The 25,322-nt window shown below is 44.2% G+C and overlaps 2 protein-coding genes across 5 annotated transcripts in view; one reads left to right on the forward strand and one right to left on the reverse strand.

Annotated features, from left to right (window-relative positions):
* Window positions 1-1,738: 1,738 nt before the first annotated feature.
* ZBTB33 (zinc finger and BTB domain containing 33) lies at window positions 1,739-9,577 on the forward strand. 3 transcript variants are annotated; one of them, XM_041741703.1, is made up of 3 exons: window positions 1,739-2,142; window positions 3,828-3,891; window positions 4,592-9,577. In XM_041741703.1, the coding sequence occupies exon 3, from the start codon at window positions 4,594-4,596 to the stop codon at window positions 6,610-6,612; it is 2,019 nt and encodes a 672-aa protein (XP_041597637.1). In that variant the 5' UTR covers window positions 1,739-2,142; window positions 3,828-3,891; window positions 4,592-4,593; the 3' UTR covers window positions 6,613-9,577. The 3 variants fall into 3 exon arrangements, with proteins under 3 accessions (XP_041597637.1, XP_041597636.1, XP_041597638.1); XM_041741704.1 differs by lacking the exon at window positions 1,739-2,142 and adding an exon at window positions 2,151-2,376; XM_041741702.1 differs by lacking the exon at window positions 3,828-3,891 and having other exon boundaries at window positions 1,743-2,142.
* Window positions 9,578-10,456: 879 nt separating this feature from the next.
* Window positions 10,457-25,322, reverse strand: part of TMEM255A (transmembrane protein 255A) — a 52,597-nt gene continuing 37,731 nt past the window's right edge. For both annotated transcript variants that reach the window (XM_041740254.1, XM_041740253.1), the window contains 2 exons: window positions 21,012-21,155; window positions 10,457-12,853 (listed from right to left, as the gene is read on the reverse strand). In XM_041740254.1, coding sequence (XP_041596188.1) covers window positions 12,695-12,853; window positions 21,012-21,155 — 303 coding nt within the window. In that variant the 3' untranslated portion in view covers window positions 10,457-12,694. The remainder of the gene's footprint in view (window positions 12,854-21,011; window positions 21,156-25,322) is intronic.

The following is a 25,322-nucleotide window of genomic DNA, read 5'->3' on the forward strand; positions in this document are numbered from 1 at the left end:
AAAAATATGTCTTATTTTAGTTTTAGCCAACTAAGCTACTGAAAGGTAAATAGATCCTAAATTTTCAAGCAGTACTTCATCCTGTTTCCTAAAACATTTTTTCCTCCTAAATTTTGTGCGAGGTTGACTCAGGAAAAAGGTCATTAATCTGGTAACTAGTTTGGTTAAATCTGCTAACTCAGTTCCAGGATAATACTACTATCTGCTTTAGTTTATAACAGTGTACTCCTGTCTCCTGTGAAATGTCTTTTATTCTTTAAAGATTTTATATATTTATTCATGAGAGACACACAGAGAGAAAGGCAGAGACACAGGCAGAGGGAGAAGCAGGCTCCATGCAGGGAGCCGGATGTCGGACTGGATCCTGGGTCTCCAGGATCACGCCCTGAGCCCAAGGCAGATGCTCAACCGCTGAGCCACCCGGGCTGCTGGAAATGTCTTTATATTAAACAATGAAACTCATAATTTTAAGTCCTAATTGAAAAAACCCCAATAATGCAATAATTCTCACATTGTTTTCTCACAATACAAAATCTTGCAGTGCCTGAGGAATTTCGTGTGTATTTCTTATTTCCATGTGAAAATACAACCACTGTGGTATTTTTCTATGTGGCTTTACTTTATTGAGGAGAATGTAAAATAGATTAGGAATGGTTCGATGGTGACATTCTTGTCTGATTTCATGTTGAAGGACATTAGATATAGTGATTTTTTCATTCTGGAATATCCTGACGGACATTTTCAGCAAGATTTTTGTAGGAAGGAAGCACGGGATTCTGGCTGAAAGGTAAACAGATGCAAATTCACGTTTGGGGGAATGGATGCAATATTATCCTATACTTTTTTTTTTTTTTAAGAAAATGAAGGTAGTGGATGGCCTTAATTGTTGACGAAAAAAAGCTAATATTTTGGCTCCGTAGTTGGATGCGATAAATAACCAGCCCGAAGGGAGAGATTTTGCTCTCCAAACACCCATTCTGTTGCTTCATTTATCGTGGTACTCAGGCAGAAGTGTATTAGCAGAAGGTTTTAAAAAATTACCACGGCTCACTCATTTATTCATTCATTAAACAATTATTGAACACCGAATATGTGTCAGATGCTAAAACCCCCTGGGGAGGAAATGTTACGTAAAAAATAAAAATAATAAATCAACAGTGCAAGTGTTCATTTATTCCTCTTTCAGGATACAGCTCAGATGGGGACATTTAGTTTGCTCTTTCCTTCTCTGTGTTCTACGCCTTGCACAAAAATACTTTGGTCGACGTTTGTGTACCCATCTAATGAGCTCTTTGGGAAGGGAGAGACCCTGGTTTACTCTTTTTTGTGTTCCACGGCACCTAGCCGGAGATTTGGTATAGCTCAGACACGTGGTCAGTAAATGCTGGTCGAAGCGAAGGAATGAAGATAGTACCGCATCGCTTAGTATTCAATTAAGAAAACTGTCTAGTGTCCTAGATTTATTTCTTAAAAATAGTATCTGTAATGTCGTTTAACTTGTCATCGTCTAACTTGAATCATCCAGAGTCGATCAGTTCGACCCGATTATATTTATTCCGGTTATATTTCAAGGTGGCTCATCGTCTAAGATCCGGGCTAATCGGGCAGTTTCAAACTTGCAAAAGTAGTGAAACTCATATGGTCTCGAAAAGTTTTTCCGCCCTAGCAGCTTGCGCCCAATTTCGGTGAAGGCGACTCGCTTCCCTCCCGTCCCCGCCGCCTGCGACGGACCGCATTACCCCATCTTTCCCTTCCCTTTTTCCCACCCTTTCGCCCTCCGGAAAGGGCCGAAAGGCTCCCAGAGCTTCCCAGTCTCTCTCCGCCCCCTGCGGAAGGAGCCGAAGGCAGAGCAGGGCGCCGAAACGGGGGCGGCTAGGAGCTCGGGCCCTTCCGGAAAGACCCGAACTGCGCTCGGAGGAGGAGGGCGCCTTCGACTTCAGCGCTGCGTCCCCGTGCTGTGCCCTCTGTCGGCGGCGCGGGGCAGCTGTAGCAGCGGTGGCGGCAGCCGCGTCGACGTCGACCAAGACTGGAGCGACGTTTAAAGAAGGAGCCGAATCGCCGCGGAGTCTGGCTTCTGGTTGTTGGAGGGCTCCCACCCGTCCGCGCGGCCCGACGAGGAGAAGCGGCGGCGCCGGGAAGCAGGTGAGGACCCGGCCCTGCGCCGGGAGGGGCGAGGGAGCGCGCCCGCTGCCTCCGTCGCTGGGCCGCGCCTGCGTTTGCATTCTCCTCACTTGAACCAGGAAGCGGCGGAGTCGGAGGCTCCGCTCCTCCGGCCCTTCCTTTGTGTGGGCCCGGGAGCGAAGGAGGGGACGAGCCCGGAGGGCCGCGCCGCCGTCCCCTCCGCCGTCAGGGGCCGAGGGGCAGCCGGTGCCCCGGGTAGGCCCGGCGCGTGGGGAGCCCACCGCGGGGACCCACTTGGCTTTTTCCTAGCCCTCCGCCTGCCTTTTTGTGCCTCCTTTTCTCCTCGTAGCCCCTACTTTGATTTAGAGCTTTTCTGCCCGGCCCATCCTCCCCTCCCGTCCCCTTCCCAGGGCACAACAATGCCGCCTGCTTGGCCTCATCCCCTCCCAGCACCCCACCCTCCCGTTCGCCACCTTCTACTTTCCCCGGCTTGCCCGAGGACCCCCGCCCTCGCGGTGTCGTTCGTACCTCCATCTGGATTTGCAGGAAGCTGCCTTTTCGCGTGAATTGGGGTGAAAAAAAAGCCCTCGGCTGCAGCCGGCTGGGTGCAAATGGGGAAGAGGGGGTGGAGTAAGGAAGATGGGGTTCAGCTGCCGCAGGGAGCCGCGTGTCGGTTCGCTTCGGTCGCGGATGGCGTTTCTCTCTTTTCCACCTTCACCTGCCCTCAGTCAAGGGTTTGTCTCACAGGGATGCGGAATGGCTTTTCCGTAGGCAGGGCGCAGATCTCAGGGGTGGGTGCAGAGCGCTTCGTGGCGTTCCTGGGCCCACCCTGACGGGGAGACGCGGGAGGGATCTCAACAAAATGAAACCAATTCCCAGTGTCACCTGGACGCGTCCGTTTTATTGCATTACCCCGTTCCGAGAGTCCATTTGCAAACGACAAAAATTGCATTTAAAAAAAAAACCTATCTACCTACTTAAAAGCGACATCTGTCGAAATCCCCGTATTTCGGAAGCCCTGGTTGCTGGCTCGCCGTCCAAAGGTCACCCTTTCTGATGAATGCCTTGATGGTAACCTGGAATTCCTTGGTACTGTTAAACGAGCAACGCCTTCTAAGGGATGTTTCAAATCGTCATTTCTAGACTTTTTGCCTACTTTTTTGTTTTTAAGCTGCAGTTTTGAAAATTTCGAAGATGCTTGGGACGCCCCGCCTTCCACGTGTATATAACTTAAGCACTGTGACGACAGTGCCACTATTTTGGTAACTTTAAAGGGAAAGAATGTTGGCAATTAAAGTGTTTCTCTACTTAAAGTATTTATCAGCTAGTTGTTTATGTAAAAAAATATAAAAGTCAAATATATAAAAATTAAGTATATATTTAATATATGTATATATTTTCAACGACTCAGCGGCCTTGTTACTGGGAATATATTCTGTGACTTCCAAAAATAGAATGTTCTGGGGGTGGTACATTGCATTGCTCTTTACTGACATCCCCATCCCTTTTTCTAGAGTAACTGTCTGTTCTCTTCCAATAAGTTTATGTTTTCATTTTCACTAACACATCTGGTATAAAAAAGTTCTCCTACCAGTGCACATAATTCTTTACTTAATTCTTTACCAACAAATTGAAATGTTTCATGTTTTCGTGCAAATAAGCATTAAGAAATGGTGACCTTTCCTTTGTCTTATTTTTTTTCACAGTACCATCTGTTGACTTCGCTTGGCACTCTAACATTTCACCTCTGGAGATTGTAAGAGTAGAGAGGTGAGGGGAAGGGGCAAGGAGATGATGAAAGGGGAGAGGGTAAAAAAGGTGTTTCAGAGTTTATCTAGATGAGGCACCCCAATTTAAATAAGAACAGAAAACTGACAGTCTAAAGGTAATAATTGGCAGCGTTTATAAACACTAATTCAGTCATTGGCTCCAGGGAGTAGCTTTTGAATGTATTTTTAAAGACCAGATAAAATTTAGGAAGAGTATAGGATGGATATTGCATTCAACAAGCTTTTCTGAACTTAAATCATTCATTTACAGGTGAAATAACTTCTGTGTGTTCATGATGAAGAGTTTTCTTAAAGTTTTAAGACCGTTAAAACTGAACTCTCAAGTCTTCTTGAGGACAGAACCCAAAAGTGGAACTAAGAAAATTAATTCTAATCTTATAAAAACTGCTCAGTGGTGACGCATGTATCTGAGATTCAGAGGAAGAGATTACCATTCAGATCTGTAGATCAATTAAAAACTCGCTTGTCTCTTCTCAGGGGGAAGTCATGAGATTTGATGCATGGTCCAAAAACCAGCCTGTATGAACAATTGACATACAAGTCAAAAAGTTATGCCAAACTTCAGTTAAAACTTGAATACACTATTTAATGTTGCCGCAGCTTACATTCTGAATGATAGAGTACTTCTTGTTTTTCTTTTTTCTAATCTTCTACTCCTTCCTCCTCCCTTTCTCTTACAGGCATGGAGAGTAGAAAACTGATTTCTGCTACAGACATTCAGTACTCTGGCAGTCTACTGAACTCCTTGAATGAGCAACGTGGCCATGGACTCTTCTGTGATGTTACCGTTATCGTGGAAGACCGAAAATTCCGAGCCCACAGGAATATTCTTTCAGCTTCTAGTACTTACTTCCATCAGCTCTTCTCAGTTGCCGGGCAAGTTGTTGAACTGAGCTTTATAAGAGCAGAGATCTTTGCTGAAATTCTCAATTATATCTATAGTTCTAAAATTGTTCGTGTTAGATCAGATTTACTTGATGAGTTGATTAAATCGGGGCAGCTGTTAGGGGTTAAATTTATAGCAGAGCTTGGTGTCCCATTGTCACAGGTTAAAAGCATCTCAGGTACATCTCAGGACGGTAATGCAGAAACCTTACCTCCTGGTTCTAGTGACAAGAACCTTGAAATACAAAAATCAAAAGATGAAGCCCAAGATAACGGGGCCACTATAATGCCTATTATAACAGAGTCTTTTTCCTTATCTGCTGAAGATTACGAGACAAAAAAGATTATTGTTACCGATTCAGATGATGATGACGATGACGTCATTTTCTGCTCTGAAATTCTGCCTGCAAAGGATACTTTGCCGAGTACCAATGCAGTGGCTCAGGTCCAGCCTAGCCCGGGTTCCGTTGCCATTTCAGATGTTGCACCTTGTACTAGTAATAACTCTCCCCCTTTGCCAAATCTCACACCTACTCAGAAACTTCCTACTTCTGTGAATCAGGCAACTCTGAGCCAGACGCAAGGAAGTGAAAAATTGCTGGTATCTTCAGCCCCGACACATCTGACTCCCAACATTATTTTGCTAAATCAGACACCACTTACTACACCACCAAATGTTACTTCCTCACTTCCAAATCATATGTCTCCTTCAATCAATTTGCTTGTGCAGAATCAGCAGACACCAAACAGTGCTGTTTTAACGGGAAACAAGGCCAATGAAGAGGAGGAGGAGGAAATTATAGATGATGATGATGACACTATTAGCTCCAGTCCAGATTCGGCGGTCAGTAATACATCTTTGGTCCCCCAGGCCGATATCCCCCAAAATGCCACTTTTGATGGATCGTTGGTACAGAAGATGCAGATTCCTACACTTCTGCAAGAACCACTTTCCAATTCTCTAAAAATTTCAGATATAATTACTAGAAACACTAATGATGCAGGCTTAGGATCAAAACATCTAATGGAGGGTCAGAAGATCATTACTTTAGATACAGCTACTGAGATTGAAGGCTTGTCGACGGGTTGCAAGGTTTATGCAAATATCGGTGAAGATACTTATGACATAGTGATCCCTGTCAAGGATGACCCTGACGAAGGGGAGGCCAGACTTGAGAATGAGATACCAAAAACCTCTAGTGGTGAGCCTGCAAACAAGCGTATGAAAGTAAAACATGATGACCACTATGAGTTAATAGTAGATGGGAGGGTCTATTATATCTGTATTGTGTGCAAAAGGTCATATGTCTGTCTGACAAGCTTGCGGAGACATTTTAACATACATTCTTGGGAGAAGAAGTATCCTTGCCGTTACTGTGAGAAGGTATTTCCTCTTGCAGAATATCGCACAAAACATGAAATTCATCACACAGGGGAGCGAAGGTACCAGTGTTTGGCCTGTGGCAAATCTTTCATCAACTATCAGTTTATGTCTTCACACATAAAATCAGTTCATAGTCAAGATCCTTCTGGAGACTCAAAGCTTTACCGTTTACATCCATGCAGGTCTTTACAGATTAGACAATATGCATATCTTTCTGATAGGTCAGGCGCTATGCCTGTAATGAAGGATGATGCTATTGGGTATAAGGTTGATGCTGGAAAAGAACCTGCAGTAGGGACCACATCTACTCCTCAGAACAAGCCAATGACCTGGGAAGATATTTTTATTCAGCAGGAAAATGATTCAATTTTTAAACAGAATGTAACAGATGGCAGTACTGAGTTTGAATTTATAATACCAGAATCTTATTGAACTTTGAAATCTCAGAAAGTTTGGTTTGCGTTCAGGGGCAGGGGTTTCAAAAGACCTGTAAAACAAGGTGAAAATGAGTTCCTTTGATCTGCTGTGTCATCTAAAGGCAGTCTAGTTGGATTATTTGTTGATAATTTTTAGAAGCAAATTATTCTGAAAGTTTTGAGTAGAGATTGAAAAGTCCCCCTCCCCCCACGAGTATCTGTTTATATAGTTAGCTTTCAGCTCGTTTTAAAGAGGCAAAGAGAAAAGAAGCTTGGAGAGATAGTTTCCTGAATAGAATTTGAAGCAGTCTGAATGTTCTTTGAAAATAACTGGAGTTATTAGCATACCCTAGTTTATCTTATAACTTTCCCCTTCCATGTTAGCACTTTACTGCTAAATTCTCAATTATCTTAATATTGAGACTATAAATGTGTGTTGTGTTTTGGATGTGGCATAAAAAGTAAACAAGAACTTCTAAAGTTGTTCTGGAAAATTTCAGAATAAGTCTCTGCTTGATTGTGTATTCTGCTAGTCCAAATGGATAGCAACCTCCTGCCTCCCTCCTGCCATGAAAATGGCCGTGCAGACAAGTGTCTCATCTGAAGAAAGAGTTTTAGCTAATTAGAGTTAAGTTTTGCTTTTATTGCCATCGTCTGGAAAAGACTTTGGTGGCTGGACTACTGTATATATACCTTTGCAGTGTGGTCTCTGTGGGCAAACATGTTAATGGAAAACAAATCTCTGTATTGCAGACAGGAGGAGAGGAAAAGTTCTGTTGTATTTGTTTTGAATTCTGTGTTCTTAACGATAGAGAGTGGAAGTGAATGGAGAGTTCCTTTTTTGTTTGTATGGTTAAAAATATTCCCTTGAGAAATTTCAAAGTTTGAATCTGAAAGCCACCAAATAAATCTTTCATTATGTATAAATCTTTATAAATGATAGATTCCATAAATGAGACTCCTACATATTTTAGGCGGGAGGCTACTGGTATATATTTTTAAATGTTCATATTACTTAGAATTTCTAATAGGAAAAGTTTTCATTTGAAATAGTTGAATCCGTGATCTAGTATTTTCCTTTCACAAGACGTTTTATGTTTTTACCCCTTCTAAAGTAAGTTCCATTCCATCTGCAAAGTGCTGCAATATTATAGCAATCAGAAACTATATATGGAAATGTTATATAGGCTTGTTGATTCCTGTTTATCTTGAGAACAATAAGTGTACCTTTTTTCCGTTTAAAAGGACACCTATTTAAACACTTCGAAAATAAAGTCGAAACTCCTTCAAGTGCTAATACTAAAAGGAAGCAGGTTGGAACAAATATATAGCCTAGCCTTTATAACAGGATTAATGTGTTGAACTTCTGTAAATTACTTTTTGCAAAGGAAAAAAAATTAATAGATACTGAAAAAGATTGTTGTGCATAGTTGCTAGTCCTTTGTAACCTTGCTTAAATATTTCTTAATTCAACATGTTTTCTTTCTCTGTGTATTTTTAAGAATAGTCTATTTCTTGACTTTGAACTTAAAGCTTTAATCACATTTTCTCATGTATACATCATTCTTCTGACGGTAAGCTAGATTTGAAGATAACGGTTTCAGTGTTTCAGTTGATAGGTGAGGTTATCAGGCCTCAGTATTTGCAATAATATGAGAAGGAGGAAAAATATTCCAATCTTCGGCTTACCGAGGGCTAGAATGATGTGCATCTGTCTGTTTTCTGTTCTGTGAGTCTGGACGTTCAAACCATTTTGTGAACTAATCCTTGGAAAAGTTTAAGTTACCTTATAACTTAAGACTCTGATCTCTGGAATCACAATATCTGTTTCCTTTCTGGGTAGATAGTAACAACATTACTCTTTGACTATAAGGTGCACTCAAATATTTTCAGTGGAAATTTGTTCGAGTTTCATTAATGCTTTCTCACCAGTTAGACATAAGGACTTCTGCAAGTGTGGATGATACTGATGGCCAGCAGAGCTTCCAGACCTTTCAAACTTAATTGCTAGGGAAATTAGTTGATCATAATAAAACCTGAGAGTTTCTACCAGGCTATTTTGACAAACCAGGAATTGAGTCTGTAATAGAAAACTCTCCATTCTGAATAATATGGATGTAATTATTTGCTGCTGCTGTGCAAATTCTGAGTATAAAACTTAAACTCTGTGCCCAATGAAGGTATCTTCTAGAGTTTTTTGGGAGAAGGAAAACTGGAATATTAACTTGTATTTTTGCCAGAAGACTCTTCTTGCATGTATGTCAGGGTCTTCAGTTTTTTCAGAAGTTTCTATATCCAAAGTTCAGAATTCTTGTGAACTACTCCTTTGGGGCTGAAACCATTCACTCCCACTGTTTATTGGGTTGGAAATCTGTAGCAAGATTCTGTTTAAAACTTACCGTGGTGTTTTCCTATTTCATACTTAGCTTTCTAGCTATTAAATTCCTTCTTTTTTTCTTTCAAGTTGGCTGGAAATTTGCTCCTGTGCTAAATTACCTGTAAACCTTCTGGATTGGAACTGTTTGAAATAGCAATTTATTGAAAGAGATGACAGAAAGTGAAAATGCTAAACTAGGCAAAGATTTTAAAATGCCATAGCAATCTTGCAAAATTTACTTTAAAATATATCTTAAATGATCATTATCATCTCGGTAGTACTGATCCCCCACATGCAACTACTATGAGGAATCCGTGTTGTCTTTTTTCCATTGTACCAAAAAGATAAATGGTTAAAAATGGTCAAGGTATTTTGTATTGTCAAGGCATGCCTATTCCGAAGGATCCAATGTGAATTCAATAGCACTGGCTTCCTCGCCTCTGTCAATCATACGAAACCTTGTTCATTTCCACCCAATACTGTAATGTTCATACTTGTACAATCTTTCCTGTCATATGACTTTAAGTTCTACTTTTCATTAACCATTTACCTGGTATTAGTTCGTAGAGCTTCTTATGGCAAAAATAAAATGTTATAATTCTGATTTTCGAGTGTATTTTTTACAAGATTATCTTTCAGAAATTATACAGACCTGGAGCACCTGGCTGGCTCAGTTGGTAGAGCATGCCGGTGAGTTTAGACCCCACATTGGCCATAGAGCTTACTTAAAAAAAAGAAAAAAGAAAAAAAGAAAAGAAAAGAAATTACACAGACTTCACTATTGTGTTGCTTTTCAGTTTTTGTGGTAGGAGACTGGGGCTATTTCTGATGACTACAAAATGAAATTTCCTACTAGTTTTGTAGGAGTGCTAATGATACTGACTCCATCTTTGGCTCTCCATCTTGTTCATGTCTGTGCAATGACCTCCCTTGGGGCTACATGTTCCAGGCTGCTTGGAGCAGTATGCCCTGACCAGACACAAGGAGGCTTGTTTTGATCTTTCCTAAAGTTGTTTAAACAACCATACTAGAGTTAACAATTTCTTCCCCTCCCCTCTGGTATACAGATAGCAACACTTTAGATAACTACACTTTGACTTCACCACAATGCTCTATAAAATCTGTGGATTAAGGTCCGGACTTTGTGGAGAATAGCGGTGTAGTGCCTGGATTGTGGTCTGCTCCATTCCCCGTCACTCCCCCCCCCCCAACAATAAGTTACCCAGAGTAAAACTCTGTAAGCCACGTGGAGTGGCATGGAATGGCTTGCTTCGCTTGCTTCCTTGTTGGGTCTCAAAATGCCTTCTCAGTTTGTAGGATACTTTACTGTCCCTCTTCTGTCTTCTGACAGGTTTTATATGTTGGTTAATCGCATCCCCATTGTACCTTGAGCTCATAGTCAAAAGTGAGTGGGCTTTTCTGTCCGTTGCTTCGGGATGTCTGTAATACTTATGTAGGTTCCATGAAGATGCACATACGTGGATAAGGAGGATGATAGTTTTATTAATTTGAAACATCACAAAAGCAGTCTGGGTTTCCAACATGGCAGTGATACAGATTTTAAGCAACATCCAGTTTATACAGGTTCTGTTCTGGATTAATATTTTAATGTTTCATGCCCAGTTCAATACTGTAAAGCAGAATTAGGAATAAAGCAGTAAATATTACAAAATGCAGTCAAGGTACATATTGGAAATACAAATTCCTTCATTACAGCAAATGTTTTGCAAAAGAGTAAAGCAGCAAATATTAATTTTTCTAAGGTAACATGCACTTTATATAATTCAATGTAATAAAAAAAGAAGCTGCTCAAATTAAGTGTTACAAAATCTATTCTGTTTCAAGTTATTTTGTAAAGTAAGAAAAATACATAGAAATGAGTCAGAGTCTTAACACTTTAAGAAATGTGATAAATGTAGGATATACTGTGTAATGGTGCCTTTTAAAAAATTAAATACTCCTACATGTTCACTAAAGCAAAAGGTACAGTGTAAATGACAAAAAAATTTCATCGAGTATTACAAGTTGGTATTTGTATAGTAAGTCAATTGGTTATTAGTCCCTTTTTGAAATCCAATAGAATTTAATATGCTCAGAACTGTAGAAAATAAGAGTTAATTTTATATGACACAAAGAGATTGTAGTTTGTCCGATTTGAACTCTGGATGAGGCATCAATCATGATGCTGGAAGTTAAACTGAATGCTTTGCAGACATTTACTGTGAACAATGAGTGCACTTGTTGTGCCTTGATAATTCTTGATGGCTGGGTGTCTACAAGGTAGATGGGAGCACCAGCATTTGCCTGCTACCTCTACTCCATCAAGTGGGGAGGTAGCGAAATTGGCTGGAAAAATTTCCAGTATGTGTTCTGTGTGTTTGCAGAACTGTCAAATTAGGTACCCTCCTGTAGCCCCTGTATTTTTTACATTATACAAGTGTAGGATTATCAGTCTTCCTTTAAATCAATCATTTCTCAGGTTAACATAAGATTGCAGTGAAAGTGTTCATTCTGAAGTGAAGGCATGGGTGCCAAAGTGTTAAATTCGTCAGGTGGATGGTTTAAAGCTATGCATAATTAAAAGAACCGAACAAACACCTACCACAATGTGCCAGATGGATTTTTAAATCTACGGTAACACTTAAGATTTGTCAAGTTAGCTACTTTTGAGGTTTTGCAGACTTAAAGCGGCATTGCAACACTTTGATAATCTTGAACACTGTCATGATTGGTCTCAACAAAAAAAAGGACCAATAAGAGCAGTGGTGTTAAAATACAGATGATTCTTTTGGGGTGGGGTGCAGGATACGTGCGGTTTGCTGGGATTGAAGCACAATATTTGAAGATTAAATAGTCACAAAGATTAGTAACAATTCGTATCACCACCCAGGAACCTAATCTAGCATTTTTAACTCCGAATTTTAACCGTAAGATTTCTATCTCCCATAGCGAATGTCTTTTGTAATACTGCACCACCACTGTCTCCTAAGTTACGGATGTGTAACAGATCAACTCAAAACACCTCACACGTTGCTCTTTGTATTTCAGTGCATCCTAAACAATCGATCCTGTTCCCCACGACTCGAGGGAATATTGCACTTTTCCCTTTGGGAGGTACTGATAACGAAAGCTGAGCTGAATGATCACAACAGCCATTTTTTACAATACTCACAGAGAAGAAAGGAGTACAAGATACAGGCAGCGTTTTTCGACATCCAGACACAAGCAAACAAAATCTTAGCCAGAACTCTCTGTATTGGAACCACTGGGTAGCTCCATCTGGGAAATTTTCCTTAGGGACTGACTTTAGTGGTAGGGAAAGATAGGGCCTATATATAAGCCAGGTGCTTCACCCAAGGTGCTAGGGTGGCAATCTGCCAAGGGTCTGAGGACAAAGTGAAAGAGGTGGCAACCACGCTGCCACTGAATACAGAGGTGGTGCCATAGGGAAACAATGCAGGTCCAAACGGGGACAAGCTTCTTGTGGGAATGGCTCCCCAGTCTTAGTGCGCGCTGCCCTTGGAAGTGCTGGGTTCAGCCTCGCCACCCCTGTTCTGCACCGATAAGGAATAAGCTTCATCCCTATCTTTCCCTAGCTTGGCAGGCCTTCGTAAAACTTTATGCATTAAGAACCACACTTTAAATTTTGTACCCTACACACTTCCACTAAAGCAGAAATACAAAAGCCACAGTAATCTCAACAGCCAGCAGGTATTCCTCTTTAGGGGCTGTAAGGTGGTGGTTTTTCAAAAGGCGGGTAGTAGGGCGGAGAGTAGCGGGGTGGTGCGCTGGAGGACCACATGTAGCTGGGCGAAGGCGAGGCCGACTGGGGCTCATCAGAAAGTCCAGAGGGAGGGGAGGATGGGAAGACACCGGAATGCTGTGTAATAAAAACAAAATATCAGCTTAGGCGGGCCGGGTTGCAATTTCTCCACGGCCCATCGTTATTTAAAAATGAACATGAAAAAAAAATAATAATAAAATAAAAATGAACATGGACCAAGTTTGCTTCTGTTTGGAACAATAGAATGCTCCTAAACTTCACGAAGTTCATGAGGAGCATGAGCCGGTTGGTCCCACTATCTATCCCCCAGCCACTCCAACTGCACAGCTCCCATGCAGATAGCATGGAATCCTCCTCCCCGTTCCCTCGAGCCCTGCATCCAGTTCTCGATTCTTGTTGCTCCTACTTCTGCGTTGTCTCTTCAATCCACAACTCCCTTTTCCACGTTTACAGCCCAAGCTTCCAATACCTCTCGCTCGAGCTATATCAACAGCATCCCAGCTAGTCTTTGGATGGGTTATTTGGACTTTAAGAGCATCTGAGGTTAAGCCAGTAACATCTGGGAAAGGCTTTGCTACCCAGAATATGTCATCTCATCTCACAGACCAAAACACAAGACAAAAACTAAGGTCAGAGAGGTGAAGTGGGCTTTCTTGGACCTAGGCTCTTCCAAGTCCGACAATTTCTATTTCACCGTAACCGTAGCCCACCACCCCCAAGTGTGGGGCAGGTGTGGGGGCAGAGAGGCACACCGGCTTGGAGGGGAGAATACCAATGTTAAGGACAAGGAACAATTTGTCAGGTTGCAGAGACACAGGATTCAATTTTACTCTCTATTGTCTAATTTTGGTCATCTTTGAAAAGAGAGGAGATAGATTTTAAAAAACCAAACAATGAATTGACATATCACAAGTCATTTGCTACTTCTCTTTCTCTGGCTCATTTATACCCTTGACCCTAAGGATTTTCCTGCTCAAGGATAGTTGACTTGTTTCTGTTTTGTTCATTGCCATAGCCCTCAGAGCTCAGAACAGTGCTTGACACGTATTAGGTGCTCAATTAATGTTGAATGAGTGACCCTAACCTCAGGAGTATGTAAGATGGACTTGGCATGTTTTTATTTTTTATTTTTATTTTTTTTAAGATTTTATTTATTTATTCATGAGAGACACTGAGAGAGAGAGAGGCAGAGACACAGGCAGAGGGAGAAGCAGGCTCCATGCAGGGAGCCTGATGTGGGACTCGATCCCGGGACTCCAGGGTCATGCCCTGGGTCAAAGGCAGGCACTAAACCGCTGAGCCACCCAGGGATCCCCGGCATGTTTTTTAAAAGTAAAATCTATTTTCTTAAAAAAATGTTTTTAAGATTTCATTCATTCATGAGAGACAGAGAGAGGCAGAGGCAAAAGCAGGCTCCCTGGACCCTCCTCTGCAGGGAGCCCGATGCGGGGCTTGATCCCAGGGATGGCAGGAGGCCAGAGGCCAGTTTTAGGCTCTCAGGAAGGGTGAACACAATAAAGCCAACAAATAGGGCTGGAGAACTGCACATTTCTGGTGTGTCTTAGCTTTAGGAGGAACCGATATATTAAAAGAAAAACAAAAAGGGACCCTAGGTGGCTCAGTCAGTTAAGTGTTGACTCTTGGTTTTGGCTCAGGTCATGATCTTGGGGTCCTGGAATCGAGAGCCCACTGTAGGGCTCTGCACTCAGTGGGGAGTCTGCTTCTCCCTCTCCCTCTGCCCCTCCCCCTGCCCGTGCTCTTAAATAAATAAATAAATAATCTTTAAAATGTGGCTTTTAGAAAGAAAAACAACAAGACTCACACCAATATTTCTCAAGAGATCAAGTGCTGTTTGGAGGAGGTCATGCCTTTACTTTGTTCAGCTGGCCAGAGTCTGAGTAGAACATGTCATTTTTCCAGGCCTGGGGCAATCGAGAGTCAGGCTTGACATGAGCTTTCTGGAGCCTGAGACCATTTGGCTGAGTCTCCTTATCCCCAGTCCTCACCCCTGCACTTGTTAGAAAGGGCCGTCCAGATTTCTAGGTCTTGCCCGAGACACTGAAATATCTGTCCACATAATGTTGGGACCTACGAGGGATGTCACTGCCATCATTCCCTCCACCCCTCCTTCCATTATTTCGCCCCAAGTGCAGGAATGACAGGGTCACAGAACCTGCAGAGCCTTGAAAGACAAAACAGCTTGAGTCAGTGGACTGGAGACAAAGCCTGGTTCCCTCCTAAAATCTCAATTTCCCAGCCCCCTCTGGGAAGATACGCTTCCTTAAGACTTGCTAGTCACTATACAAACGTCCCCAGTGGGGTCAAGAGTCTCTGTGTCCTGGGGACGTGGGAGTCTGCCCATCTCAATGCCACTACAGGATAGTGAGAATCAGGAGGCTGCTGTGAGGTGCTCCCAGCCACGGACGGGAGGTGCTCCCATTCACAGACAGGAGGCGCAAGTTTCCAGCAGCACAGCAAGAGGCAGTTCTGTCCCGGAGGTGCTGAAAGGCTTCTGTGGGCAGCACTGCTGTGGGTGGCAGTTGTACACTTTGATAGTAAAAGGGGGTGGCACAACGGCCTTTGGTTCTCACTTCTTGCTTTCAAGTTTGGGAATTATTCAAGCGGAGGGTGGGGGTGGGATGATTCTCACTTCCCTTTGAGGATACTAGAGTCTTAAGGATAAAACTGAAGGGCTCCTGGCAGAGCTAGGAAGCGAACTGGCTGCAGTCCACACACCCTTGGGGCCAGCGGGGGGGTGGAGGGGTGGGGGTGGGTACAAGACCCACAGTACCAGCACGTAGTTTCCTAGCAACAGGCAGGCACCTTGGGAAGGATTTGGCTTTGTTGCGACTGGGGAGCTGGCCTGGTGCGTTTTGGTTCCTAAGAGTCGACTTTACTAATGGGACAGGCAGCTCAGAAGAACAGAGCTTTGAATCCTTGCACACCACAAAGCATGAAAAGCATCTAAATAGCCTACTGCTGGGCCTCCTGTCAGCTGGAGCTTCCTGAGTTGCTTCTTCCAGGCTGAGGCGAGAAGGGGGACAAGTGCAGGAGGCCGATGGTACTATCAGAGGAGGACCACCCTCTCAGGACACACAAAGCTCTCATCTGTCGCCCTCACCTGCCCCCTCTCTGCTAGATTGCTGACCCACACGCCTTTGGGATCAACCAGGTGATAGAAGTTACAGCAAAAGATGCTGTGTCCCCAGGGTAAGATCCAGGCTTTCTTGGTTCTTTGCGTTCCCCCTCTGTTTCTTTGCTTTTGAAAGCAAAGCAAGGGGTGATGGAGAGAAGAGTGGATCAAAGGAAGGCAGAGGAAGAAAATGGGGGATCAGAAATGAGAGAGAAGAAAGGACAAGAAAGAAAAGAAGGGATAAACTTGGTAGGTGAGGGAAAATGCAGAGAAACAGCTGAATTGGAGCAGCCACAGCCTTCTGAGGTTCTCCGCGACCCATGCCATACACCGCCCCCCACCCAGGACTAAAGCAACTCTTTCATTAAATGGGCCCACTTTTGGGACCCCTGGCTGGCTCAGTGGCTCAGTGGCTCAGTCTGCCTTCGGCTCCGGTCGTGATCTTGGGGTCCTGGGATCCAGTCCTGTATCAGGCTCCCCGCAGGGAGCCTGCTTCTCCCTCTACCTATGTCTCCGCGTCTCTCATGAATAAATAAGGGAAATCTTTTTTAAGGAAATAAATAAATGGGTCCACTTTCTAGTGGGTCATTTTTGGTGGCTAAAGTGAAACCTCATCTACCCTCATGTGCATTAGTAAACAGCATAAACAGAGGCGTTTGCATTTTGCATAGGCTGAGACTGGTGTTTTAAGCTAAACGTGGCAATTCACCAGGTGGACAGGGAAGGTTTACATAAAACTACCCTGGGTTGAATTTCCCAGTGGAAGTAGAAACTGATGCTTTTCACTGTACGGAATTTGGACTACTTGGCTAAAACTGAAGTACAGGTGGGAGGGAAGTGAACGTGGAGGCAACAGAAGTGAGTGGGGAGGTTAGCGAGCAGCAAAGATCTTCTCAATTTCTATCCTTCCTGCCTGGGGGGATGGCGAGCTTGTGAAGCAAGGATGCCCTGGAATCCAGTGTTTGCATGATTCTTGTTTCTCCAAGCTCAGCACTTACAACATCCTCGCTCATGGACTTCGCTCATGTCTGACCACAAGGAATGTTTCCCAAGCTTCCTAACTGGACAGCTACCCAGTAAGGGCACGACTTGGAGGGGTTAAAACAAAACCCTATCCATTTCTTTCCTCTCCCTTCTATCAACCTCGGGGGAAAAAGGAGCAGTGGTCTTCAAGTGCAAAGTCACATATATAGTCCTATTTGGAAATGATTCGAATGGGGAAGTCATTCAGAAGAAAGTCTAGAAAGGTCATTTGTAATGTGGGCCCTGTTGCAATCTGAGAAGATCATAAGGGAGCTCTGGCTTTTTTGGTGACGGGGGTGGGTGGTCTGTGGTCCTGGAGGTTTTATCCTCAGAGTTGGTGTGTGTTTTGCTGATTGCCTTCTATTTATCTGGGAACACAAGCAGGTGTTCCCTCATCCTCTTGGCTTTCCTGGGTAAACATTGGTATTTCCTCCTATGAAACTATAAGGGAATGAAAGTGTGTGAACAAAAGAAAGTGCAATTCAAACACACCATTTAAGTTCTGGGAGGAAACAAATAATTTAAGACTGCATCACTTAGGGCGCCTGGGTGGGTTAGTCGGTTGAGCATCCAATTCTCGGTTTTTTTTTTTTAAATTTTTTTATTTATTTATGATAGTCACAGAGAGACAGAGAGAGAGGCAGAGGGAGAAACAGGCTCCATGCACCGGGAGCCTGATGTGGGATTCGATCCCGGGTCTCCAGGATCGCGCCCTGGGCCAAAGGCAAGCGCCAAACCACTGCGCCACCCAGGGATCCCAATTCTCGGTTTTGGCTCAGGTCCTGATCTCGGGATCGTAGGATCGAGCCCCAGGTTGGGCTCTGCTTTCAGTGTGAAGTCTGCTAGAGATGATCTCCCTCTTCTTCTCCCCCGCCCCCGCTCCTCCCCCTGCTCGTGTGCTGCTCTCTCTTTCTCTAAGATAAATAAATAAAAACTTAGAAAAATTTGAAAAACCCACATTACTCAAAACCCACACCACACAACTCTAAAGTCTCTAAAAAGGAAACACAAAGACAGCTCAAACCTAGAAAAAGAACCGGGAGAGGGATGAGAAATGTCCCAGCAGCCCCTGGAGTGGGGATTAATTTAATAATTAATTGGAGAGAGTTTACTCCCTAGAGACCCCTTCTGAGTCATGGTTAGGAAGTCAATAATTTAAATCAGTAAAAAATATAAATATCCTAAACTTAACTGGGGAAAAGATCTATGCTGTGCTCAGATTTATAACTTCTCCAAAAAAATTCTTCAAGCCAATTCTAGAGTCAGACAGACTCCAATGACAAGAGACTGGCAATGACAAGATATTTCCCTCAAAGGATTAAATTGGATGATATATGTGAAGCACTCAGCACCATGCTTGGTGCATAGCAAGGGCTCAATGAATAGGAGCTGTTACTAACAAGTAAAGGCTTTCACAAATCCCTGACGTGCTGTAAACCTACACTGTAGGTTTCGGTTAGGCAGCTAGATTTGGATGCCTTCCTTGGGTTAGGGACCCTGTTTCTGGGTTTCCACAGCACTCTGGGTAAGAGTCTGTTGATGTTTTTGTCTCCACTGCTGTCCTCTGACCACCCCCTACCCAAGTCCCTAGACTGATCTCTCAATGCAATCAATCTTTACACCCACAGCTCCTAGCACAGTGCCTGACACATGGGAACACAGATGTAACAGTGACTGAACCGAAGCCAACAGCCTGAGTCACTGCTGGCTTTGTCAGTCTTGTTTTCATCCCGGGCATAGTGTTTGAATGAGGAAGGATGGACAGAGAAACATCTCCATGCCCTCAAGAGAGGCTTCCTGTCTTAGAGTGTGCAAGGACCATCACCAGGGAGATTACTGTTTCTACTCTGCAGATTTGTTATAAAGTGAAAATTCCTAAAATCGATATAACTGGCATAATTGGCTTTGATAAAAACTAAATGGAGGCAGGGTACCTGGGTGGCTCAGTGGTAAGTTAAATCTTTTTTTTTTAAGAAAGATTTTATTTATTTATTCATGAGAGACAGAGAAAGAGAGAGAGAGAGAGGCAGAGACGCAGGCAGAGGGAGAAGCAGGCTGCATGCAGGGAGCCCGACGTGGGACCTGACCCCGGGTCTGCAGGATCAGGCCCTGGACTGAAGGCAGTGCTAAACTGCTGAGCCACCCGGGCTGCCTGGTAAATTAAATCTTAAAAAAAAAAAAAAAATGGAGGCAGCCTCTTGGGCTGGTTGACTTTTTTTTTTTTTAAGTAAGCTCTACACCCAATGTGGGGCTTGAACTCACAAGCCTGAGATCAAGTCGCGCGTTCCACCGACTGAGCCAGCCAGGTGCCCCCAAGATGACTTTTTATTCCTGTGTTAATTTCAACGTGCCTGTATTTTCTCTCTCTCTCTCTCTTTTTAAAAAGATTTTATTTATTTGAGAGAGTGTGTGGGAGAGAGCATGAAAGGGATGTAGAGGGAGAGGGAGAAGCACACCCCTCGCTGAGGAGGGAACCCAATGCAGGGCTGGATCCCAGGACCCCAGGATCATGACCTGAGCCAAAGGAAGATGCTTAATTGACTGAGCCACCCAAACGCCCCATCCTGCATTCTCTTAAAGGACTCCTTTTGTCTCTGTCACTGCTGAAATTATCTACACCATTTTTGTTTTTTTATTTATTTTAATTTATTTTATTATTTTAAAAAATATTTTATTAATTTATTCATGAAAGACACACACACAGAGAGGCAGAGACAGGCAGAGGGAGAAGCAGGCTCCATGCAGGGAGCCCGATGTGGGACTCGATCCTGGGACCCTGGGATCATGTCCTGAGCCAAAGACAGACGCTCAACCGCTGAGCCACCCAGGCGTCCCATCTACACCCTTTTTGAACAGATTTGTGTTTCCCAGTCTGTAGCACCTATTTGGATAATGAGTTTCCTCAGTTGTCTGTCAATACTATAGAACAAGTTCTAGCATTATTTTTTCCCAAGCTTGGATGGACACCTCCTTGTTCTGATACTGTATTTTATAAGAGTGAACAAGTCCGTGTTCACAGGATGTATATTACTATTGCAATATACAGTCCTAGACCTCTGCACGCGGTATCTAAACCAAACAAAAGTATGCTGTCTTCAGCAAAATGGGGTTTTCCGGGTTCAATTATTTTGTTAATCTAAAGCTGAAATTAGGTTGCCCAAGGGCTTTGTATTTGTAAACTGGCTGGCTAATTGGAACCACCCCCAAACAGTCATGCCTTTATGTCCCCCTGGTCAGTAGAAGCAAATTCATTATGGGCACCTCTCCTTTTAAAGGTATTTCCTTTGGTCCTCAACTTTTCAATTAACCAGATTTCAGTGTAATCCCACTCTTCTATGGCCAAGGGTTTACGAGCACTGTAAATGTTGAAAAGACCATTTTGCTTGTTTTCCTGAAGTGCCTAGCCCCGTGCTCGGCACACAATGAATCCCTTTTAATTAGGGGCCTTTCTTCATTCTGTTTCTCCGTGCTTAGTCTCAGCTCAAAAGGAAAAGGGGAGAGTGCAAATTCGGTAACTCTATTTCTGACCCACGTGATAACAAGGCAGAAAAGGGGAGAGGGTTGTTATTAAAAAAAAAAAAAACAAAACAAAAACGCTTCTCTTGTTTTGTTTCCTAGTTAAGGAAGTCTGGAGAAAAACAAGGGACTTCTTCCTCATTGCAGATTTCATTCAGTCCCTTGTGTGGCCAGAGTCCCTTGTGCTAAGGAGCAGGATAGGCCTCTTTTTGTGGCAGAAGAATGGGAAAAGCCACAGTTGGACAGGGGTCCCTACCAATGTACTAGAGGAGTATGTCTTCTCCTAGGTGCTGGTCAAGGCAATTTGGGACACCTCGACCCTTGCTCCTTCTCTCCCCTTTCCTTCCAGCTCTCCGTTCCCTGTGTCCTTCCCACCCTCCCCATCTCTCCCTTGTTGCATTGCCAGAGTCTTTAAGCTAGGCGCTGGCCCTGGGATCAAGTCCCACATCGGCTGCTGAAGGCCATCAGGGTTAGAGCCTGGCTACTCTGTATGTAGTTGGGAGGTTCCATAGTCAGCGAGAGAACAAGACAGCATGAACAGCAGCAAGAGTGAGAGAGAGTTCTTTTTCTCTCAAAACATACCTGAAAGTCATAAGCAGAATATGGCGGCAGGTGGGGAGGGCTATGGTAGTAGGTATTGTACGATGCCACTTGAGGACGAGCATAGTAAGAAACAGTGGGGTGGGCATTTTCAACAGAACAGTTCAGTGCTGGCAGAGTTGGGTTCTGTAAAAGAACACAAATCAGAAACACCATCAACGTTCCTCATCAGGAGAACGATTCAACAAACCGGCACGTCCATGCTGTGGAATACCATGCAGCTATTGATGGGCCCTGATGTGGACCTGTGTCTAGTGCCAGGGAAGGTTGTCCAGCAGACATCGCTAAGTAATGAGCCACTGGCAAAACTAAGGAGACAATAAAGATCGGGGTTGCTCGGGGTTGTGGCTGGGGGCAGGGAGGAAGAGGCAGGGCCCAGAGGATTGTTAGGCCAGTGAAGCCGCTCTGTAGAATAGCAGCATGGTGGACGCATGTCGTCATACATTTGTCCAGACCCACAGAATCACCACCAAGAGTGAGCCCTGAGGTAAACTATGGACTTTGGGTGATAATGCCTTGTCATTGGAGGTTCATCCTTGACAATAAGTGCACCACTCTGCTGGGGATGTAGTTAATGGGGGAGGCTATGTATGGAGTGGGAGCTGCGAGGGCATGGGAAATCTCTCTACTCACCTTTTCATTTTGCTGTGAACCTAAAACTGCTCTAAAAAATATAGTCTTAAAAATTTTTTTTTAATTAAAAATATAGTCTTAAAAAAACTAGACTGGCAGCCCCAGTGGCTCAGCGGTTTAGCGCCGCCTTCGGCCGGGGGTGTGATCCTGGAGCCCTGGGATCAAGTCCCACATCGGGTTTCCTGCATGAGGCCTGCTTCTCCCTCTGCCTGTGTCTGTGCCTCTCTCTCTCTCTCTCTCTCTGTCTGTGTGTGTGTGTGTGTTTGTCATGAATAAATAAATAATATCTTTTAAAAAACAAAACCAAAAAAAAAAACCTCCACTATGTTATATACCATGATTCCCGACTTACATAAAAACAAAGACCTGAACAACTGTGTGTGTGTGTGTGTGTGTGTGTATTTGTAAATGACAACAGACCATCAACTGTGGTTATCTCTGGGGAGGGGAGTAGTATCAGGAGATAAATGGTGACCCTTTCTTTTCTTTTATGTATTTATTATTATTTTTTAAATTTATTTATGATAGTCACACAGAGAGAAGGAGAGAGGCAGAGACACAGGCAGAGGGAGAAGCAGGCTCCATGCACCGGGAGCCCGACGTGGGATTCGATCCCGGGTCTCCAGGATCGCGCCCTGGGCCAAAGGCAGGCGCCAAACTGCTGCGCCACCCAAGGATCCCTGTATTTATTATTTTAAATAGGCTCCACAATGGGCATGGAGCCCAACGGGGGACTTGAACTCATGATACTGAAATCAAGACATGAGCTGAGGGGCACCTGGGTGGCTCAGTGGTTGAGCGTCTGCGTTTGGCTCAGGGCATGATCCCGGGGTCCCCGGATTGAGTCCTGCATCGGGCTTCCCACAGGGAGCCTGCTTCTCCTTCAGCCTGTGTCTCTGCCTCTCTCTCTGTGTGTCTCTCATGAATAAATGAAATCTTTAAAGAAAGAGACCTGAGCTGATATCCAGAGTCAGACCCTTAGTTGACTAAGCCATGCGGGCAGCCCTCTTTTTTTTTTTTTTAATCATTTGAATTAGTTGTGTGATTTTCCGATTTTTTATTTTGAAAAATTCAAACCTAGAGAAAAGTTGAAATCGGTCATTTATGTGGTTTCGGAGAACCAAAAAGACAGTAAAGAATAAGACCCAAAATACAAAATGTCACATAGACAAGGCTGAACAGGCCACTGCGCTTGCCGTGACTGAAATGCAATGAATCGAAAGGGTTTGTAAATGTCATGAGGATTCCTGCGGATTCCAACCTTGCTAAGGAGCTCCTGTGCACCGCCAAAGGTATTTATTTCTCGCCGGCCCTGCGGGGGGGCGGGGGGGGGCAAACCCCAGCAGTGCACAGAAACCATGAAAGATGAGGTCAAGTATATTGATCCCCCTTGGGGTGCACACAAAACAACGCAGGAAGAATTTGATGTCATTTTTATAACATGATTTAGGTGTGTGTAGCCCTCCAAGGGTCAAAGCTGATCTTGCTGTGATGGGGAGTCCTGCTCTCAACTGGGCCAAAGCACTGCTAAGGGAAGTCACCACTGCTCACTGGTTCCCAAACACGACTGTCCCCAGCAGGACCTTGTGAGTGCCATATGGGTCAAAGTGCAGGGTAAATGTTTTTCCCCTTTTCCATGTCATTGACACCGCTGCCATTTGTGTGGATAACCAAGAACGGTCTGCAAAATCAATGCGTCTTGATTCGGGTCTGTATCTACACATTAGCGGACAGCAGAAGCTTCCTCTGGAGTGATGAAAATGTGTGGGCAGGCTTTGGCAGTGGCTACAGGCAGCCAAGCCGGGATGTTGGCAGAGGAATCCTCCTCCTAACAAGTTTCAACACAGTTCTGCTGCTCTCTTCCTGGGAGTGGGCTACTGTTTACATCTCTGGGAGGTTTGAAGAGCTACAAATCTCAGGCATCACAATGCAGCTCCCAGACAAGCAGGGAAATGTTTGTCAGCTCCTCCCACGTTGGGGAGAGGGCTGAGATTCTTGACCATTCCAAGGACTGGATTGCTTTACAGAAGAGAAAGTGCTAGGAAACGCCCTTACCTCCCTACCAGAATTCTAAGAAGGAACCTCATCCCGGAGGAAATCCCAGAAAGCATGTTCCCTTGGCCTTCTGTCAATTAAAAACACGCCCTCCAGCTCTTGCAAAATGAAACCAGTCCTTCTATGCAAATAAACTAAGCCTACCCAGGGAGAAACAATCAGGCAATGTAAACTCAATCTATAAAAATTTTTGTGTGTTCAGCGAGGCCAGGGGCCCAGGGTAATCTTTGAAAGGAAGTTGACTATTACAGAAAGAGCAACACAAGAGGAAGATTGAATGAGCACAGGAAAGCCACAGAAGAGAGGAGAGTCAAGGGTAGAGGGTATAGACAGAACGGACAGGGCAAGAGGGGTCGAGGGAACAAAGAGGTAAATGGGTGGGCAAGGAGGGAACAAAAGAGATGGCTCCAGGGACACCTGGGTGGCTCAGCGGTTGAGCCTCTGCCTTTGGCTCAGGGCGTGATCCCAGGGTCCTGGGATCAAGTCCCACATCGGGCTCCCTGCATGGAGCCTGCTTCTCCCTCTGCCTATGTCTCTGCCTCTCTCTCTGTGTCTCTCATGAATAAATAATCTTTAAAAAAAGAGATGGTTCCAAATACATGTCTGGTGAGGTCTTAAGCTGATAACTCTGACTTTACAGCAAATTTGGGCTCTGTGTCTGTTCGTGCATGCATACAGTTGCGTGTGTACTTCTGTTAAAACTCTGGGGTGCCGAAGTTCTGAGGCTCCTGTTACTGATCAGTAGCACTCTGAGCTCCGGGGAACAAGAGGTTCCTTGGTGGCCCAGGAAACGGTGAACGCAATCTTGCCTGGTCAAAACAGAGTCTATTCTTAGATGATGATTGCGGACTTTGAAAAGACTGCCTCTTTTACTCCTCCCCATTTTACTCCAAACCAGGGACCCCGATGAGGAGCAAATGGTAAGATATGGTCACCTTTCATTTATTTTTAAAAGATTTTATTTGTTTATTCATGAGAGAGACAGAGAGAGAGAGGCAGACCTAAGCAGAGGGAGAAGCAGGCTCTCCCTGAAGGGAGCCTGATGCGGGACTCGATCCCAGGACCCCAGGATCACAACCTGAGCCAATGGCAGACGGGCAACCACTGAGCCACCCAGGCATCCCACCGTGTCTCATTTTAATAAATTGATCAAAGTAATGGCTCCCTTTTGGCACCCCATTTTCCATTCCCACTCGCTCTCCCATCTCATGAACTGGATGCCTTGCCCCTGATCTTTGCTCTCATCTTTCCTTTTCCCCACTGGCCTTTGACCGAGTTCCCAGGCCCGGCATTTGTACTTCCCTGGCCCTCCTCCTCCTTTCCTCCTAAGGAAGCTCTGGACGGTTGGAAACAACTCGCTTTTACTTGTTCTAAATTAAAGCAACTAAACAAAGGAGGTAATGTGTGTTGAAGCACTTGTAGAACCGGAAAGGGCTATCCAAACGTTGGTCCAGGCAACTGGGATGCAGTAGAAAGAGCAAAGGCTCTGGCATCTGACAAACCTGGGCTCCAGTCCCAGCTCTGCTGCTTAGTTCTGGGCAAGTCACTTGACCTCTGTTGGCTGTTTCCTCATCTGTTTAGTGGGGGCAGTAATGCTTAGCTCAT

The sequence above is a fragment of the Vulpes lagopus genome, chromosome X (assembly GCF_018345385.1).
Source record: "Vulpes lagopus strain Blue_001 chromosome X, ASM1834538v1, whole genome shotgun sequence".
Lineage (NCBI taxonomy): Eukaryota > Metazoa > Chordata > Mammalia > Carnivora > Canidae > Vulpes > Vulpes lagopus.

What these genes read in the sequence shown, in the direction of transcription:
- ZBTB33 (XM_041741703.1), top strand. Translation starts at nt 4,594, where the DNA reads ATGGAGAGTAGAAAACTGATTTCTGCTACAGACATTCAGTACTCTGGC.